The 4,270-nt window shown below is 61.0% G+C and overlaps 1 protein-coding gene across 2 annotated transcripts; it reads left to right on the top strand.

Moving 5' to 3' along the window:
• Window position 1: 1 nt before the first annotated feature.
• MTG1 (mitochondrial ribosome-associated GTPase 1) lies at window positions 2–3,831 on the top strand. 2 transcript variants are annotated; one of them, XM_014966660.1, is made up of 10 exons: window positions 2–79; window positions 309–423; window positions 507–587; window positions 846–902; window positions 1,094–1,184; window positions 1,296–1,357; window positions 2,792–2,888; window positions 3,101–3,182; window positions 3,310–3,422; window positions 3,502–3,831. In XM_014966660.1, the coding sequence occupies exons 2-10, from the start codon at window positions 343–345 to the stop codon at window positions 3,597–3,599; spliced, it is 762 nt and encodes a 253-aa protein (XP_014822146.1). In that variant the 5' UTR covers window positions 2–79; window positions 309–342; the 3' UTR covers window positions 3,600–3,831. The 2 variants fall into 2 exon arrangements, with proteins under 2 accessions (XP_014822146.1, XP_014822145.1); XM_014966659.1 differs by having other exon boundaries at window positions 15–94; window positions 319–423.
• Window positions 3,832–4,270: the final 439 nt, after the last annotated feature.

The raw sequence follows: 4,270 nt of genomic DNA on the forward strand, positions 1-4,270 counted from the left end.
GCCGCCGCTCACCCGGCGCTGTGTTCCAGGCCTGCGGCAGATGAGGGCCTCCCTGCGGCGCGCCGACTGCCTCATCGAGGTGCGCGACGCTCGCATATCCTGTGGCACGGCTCTTGATCCCCCCCTGCTTCCCCTCCCCCTCCCCCCCCCGAGGAAAGCACCGGTTCCCCTTTCCCCAGTTACTCCATTTCTCTCCAGGCCTTCCCTTCTCCCGGCCCCGCAACCCACTCCAGCTCTCCTCCAGCCCCATAAACTCCGCTGACCCCCCCAGTACCTGTTTTCACAGCGGTGCACGTCATTCTCCTTAGCGGCACTCACATCCCGCTGTCGGGCTGTAACCCCATGCTGCAAGAGGCGCTGGGCATCCGCCCACATGTCCTAGTGCTGAACAAGATGGACCTGGCTGATCCCCGCCGGCAGCCGGTGAGCTGCGGGGCAGGGCTGGCTGGCTGGCTGGGGGCCTGCAGGTCACAGGTGCCAGCAGTGCCTCTGCCTGTCCCCTTCAGACAGTCTTGGAGCACTTGAAACAGCAGGGATACTCGCACGTCGTCTTCACTGACTGTCAGCGCGATGGCAACATCAGGAAGGTAATGGGCCAGCAGCCCTGTGCCCAGCCCTGCTTCTCGCTGCTGGCAGCTGATCTAGTCCTGTGGTGAAGCCTCAGTGCCCTACTGTGGGGAGGTGCTGCTGGCTGGTCCAGCACGATCTTCGTTTCCAGCTTGCTCAAGGCACTCTTTCCTCTGCTTGGCCATTCTGCTCATCCTCCTGGCACAGCATCCTCTGAGTGGCTGCTGCCAGCCCAGGTGCAAGAGCCACAGTTACAGCCCTTCTGTGTTTCTTTGCAGATTATTCCCCTGGTTGCCAAGCTGTTGGGTGACAGCCCACGCTACCACAGGGCTGAGGTGAGACACAGTAGTGAGACTGCAGACATCTGCAGGTCACCTCTCTCTCCAGCTGGAGGGATGAGGCTGCTCGCGTGCACATCAGAAATGCCAGCAAGTGCCAGGCTGTCTTGCTGTTGCGGCTGCCTGTCGCTCCTGGGGTGGGTGGCCAATAATGGTCTGCCCCCTGCCTGCATCCTCCTTGTTTTCAGAGCACTGCCCACAGCATCCTGGTGATCGGAGTGCCCAATGTGGGCAAATCCTCGCTCATAAACTCACTGCGGAGGCTGCACCTCAAAAAGGGTATTTCTCCATGGTGCCTGGGCTTGGGGAGGAGCCACTGGCACAGTCCTGGAGTGGGCAGTAGGGCAGAGCCGCTTGCTTCTCTGACTGTGTCTCTCCTTTCCCCAAAAGGAAAAGCCACAGCGGTTGGTGGCGAGCCAGGCATCACCAAGGCAGTGCTGACCAGAATCCAGGTAGCATCCCTGCGGCACGACCAACTGAGTAGGTGCTGGCCTCTGCCTCTCTGTGTCCTCTGGCAGGAGCTCTGGAAAACCTTGAGGCACACAGAGCTGATCTCAAAGGGTTGCTTGGGTCCCCTTTCCAGACAGGCTTTAATGACCAATCTCATAGCCTTCTATGATGTTATAACTGGATGGCTGGATGAGGGGAGAGCGGCAGATATCATCTACCTTGACTTCAGCAAGGCTTTTGACACTCCCCCATAACATCCTCATTAGAAAATTAAGGAAGTATGGGCTAGGTGAGGGGGCAGTGAGGTGGATTGAGTCCTGGCTGTGTGACAGATCTCAAAGGGTTGTAATTAATGGAGCAGGGTCGAGTTGGAGGCCTGTAACCAGTGGTGTCCTCCAGGGGTCAATACTCGGCCCAATCTTGTTCAACATATTCATCAATGACCTGGATGAGGGGACAGAGTGTGTCCTCAGCAAGTTCGCTGATGGTACCAAACTGGGAGGGCTGGCTTATGCTCCAGAGGGCTGTGCTGCCATCCAGCATGACCTGGAGAGGCTGGAGGGCTGGGCAGAGAGGAACCTGATGAGGTTCAATAAGGGCAAGTGTAGGGTCCTGCACCTGGGGAGGAAGAACCCCAGGCACCAATAGAGGTTAGGGGTGGACCTGCTGGAAAGCACTTCTGGGGAGAAGGATCTGGGGGTCCTGGTGGATCGTAAACCATCCATGAGCCAGCAATGTGCCCTTGTGGCCAAGAGGCCAATGGGATCCTGGGCTGCGTAGGGAAGAGTGTGGCCAGCAGGTCGAGGGAGGTCATTGTCCCCCTCTGCACTGGTGAGGCCACAACTGGAATCCTGCCTCCAGTCCTAGGCTCCCCAGTTCCAGAGAGACAGGGAACTGCTGGAGAGAGTCCAGCCTGGGGCAACAGAGATGGTGGAGGGATTGGAGCATCTTCCTGATGAGGAAAGGCTGAGAGAGCTGGGGCTCTTCAGCCTGGAGAAGGCTGAGGGGAGACCTTATTAATGCTGACAAGGATCTAAAGGGTGGGTTGAAGGAGGATGGAGCCAGACTCTTTTCAGTGGTTCCCAGTGACAGGACGAGGGGCAACGGGCACAAGCTGGAACATGGGAAGTTCCACTCAAATCTGAGGAAGAACTTGTTTGGGGTGAGGGTGGCAGAGCCCTGGCAGAGGCTGCCCAGGGAGGGTGTGGAGTCCCCTTCTCTGGAGATCTTCAAGCCCCGCCTGGATGCTCCTGAGTGATGTGCTCTGGGCAGCCCTGCTTTGGCAGGGGAGTTGGAGTAGATGATCTCTAGAGGTCCCTTCCAGCTCTGACGATTCCATGAAAGAGCTCAACATCTGGCTTGTTAGCCATGTCAGAGTCTATTGTCCTAATTACCAAGCCATTCATCATAACGGCCCTATCTCTCCCATATCCCAGGTCTGTGAGAAGCCCCTGATGTACCTGGTGGACACTCCTGGTGTGCTACCCCCCAAGCTGGGGGATGTGGAGACGGGCATGAAGCTGGCGCTGTGTGGTGAGGGGGAGGCTCTGGCTGGGGGCGACTCCCCAAATGTGGCTTCTAGCCCTGTCTGGGCTGGTTACCTGAGATTGGGTTGGGAGTCTGCTGCTGGCAGCCTCCCCTGTGTGCTGCCTGGGCTACCATGGGTGGCACATCCACAGCAGGGAGGGGTGGCCAGGGCTTGGAGCAGGGCTGGGGTAAGCTGGGGTTTGTATCCTCTTTTCCAGGAGCCATCCGTGACCACCTGGTGGGAGAGGATGTCATGGCTGACTACCTCCTGTACACCCTGAACAAGCAGCAGCAGTTCGAGTGAGCCAGCCTGGGAACTGCAGAGGGCCCTGGGCTGGGATCCCAAGCGGGTCGCAGAGAAAACGTGCCTGGGGAGCTGAGGGAGGGAGAGCCGTGCCAGCAGCGGGTAAGCCATCTCCTCTGGCAGGTACGTGCGGCACTACGGGCTGGCCAGGGCCTGCGACACCATCGAGCCCGTGCTGAAGTGTGTGGCCCTCGCCCGCGGCAGGACACAGAAAGTGAAGGTGCTGACAGGCACGGGTGAGTACCTGGGGCGGCTTTTGGGGTCCCAGGGCTGCTCCCAGCTCTGCTGATACCCCCTTCCATACCCCACCACCAGGGAACGTCAATGTGACAACACTCGACTACCCGGCTGCTGCCTACGAGTTCCTGCGGGATTTCCGAGCGGGCCGCCTGGGCAGGGTAACGCTGGACTGAGACCCGTTCCCGGGCGCAGAGGCACACCCGCCTGTGGCCGTGCAGGCTGGGGACACCCTGTTGGGGTGTGATCTGTCCCATGGTGTCACCGTGCAGGGCGATGCTCTCCATGGTGGGGAGATGGAGGGGATGCTCTCTGGGACGACCATCTCCAAATAAAAATCCCTGTGGGCAGGGTGCCGGGGCAGCGGCTGTCCCCATGCCCCCATCCCGAGCCCCACGTCCAATCACACCTGCTTTCCATCCACCTTTATTGCCGTCTCCGTGTCCTCCGAATGCTGCAAGACCCTCCGTACCGAGGAGTGCCCGAGCCAGCGGGGTCTGGCGTGGGGGGTGGGGGGAAGGTGGTGGAGGGGCTTCCTCCAGGGTCCTGCCCCGGTGGTGGTGGGTGACGAGGTGAGCTGGGCACGGGGTGGGCACGGCCCTGGGAGCCGCTGCTAGCCCAGGGCGGGGGAGGCGACCGGTAGGTCCCGTCGGTAGCCGCCCCGGGCGCGGTGGAGGTTTCCCGGGCCCCGTCAGTGGCGGAGGACGGCGGCCAGGGGGAAGAGCCAGGGCAGGGCCCAGCCCAGCAGGACGCGGGCCGTGGCGGCGGAAGACCAGGCGCTGCCCGTCCAGTTCCCGTCGCGATAGCTGCCGCCGTCGCCCGCTTCCAGCTCGCCGGCCAGCCGGGC

Source organism: Calidris pugnax, unplaced genomic scaffold (genome assembly GCF_001431845.1).
Source record: "Calidris pugnax isolate Ruff unplaced genomic scaffold, ASM143184v1 scaffold53, whole genome shotgun sequence".
NCBI lineage: Eukaryota > Metazoa > Chordata > Aves > Charadriiformes > Scolopacidae > Calidris > Calidris pugnax.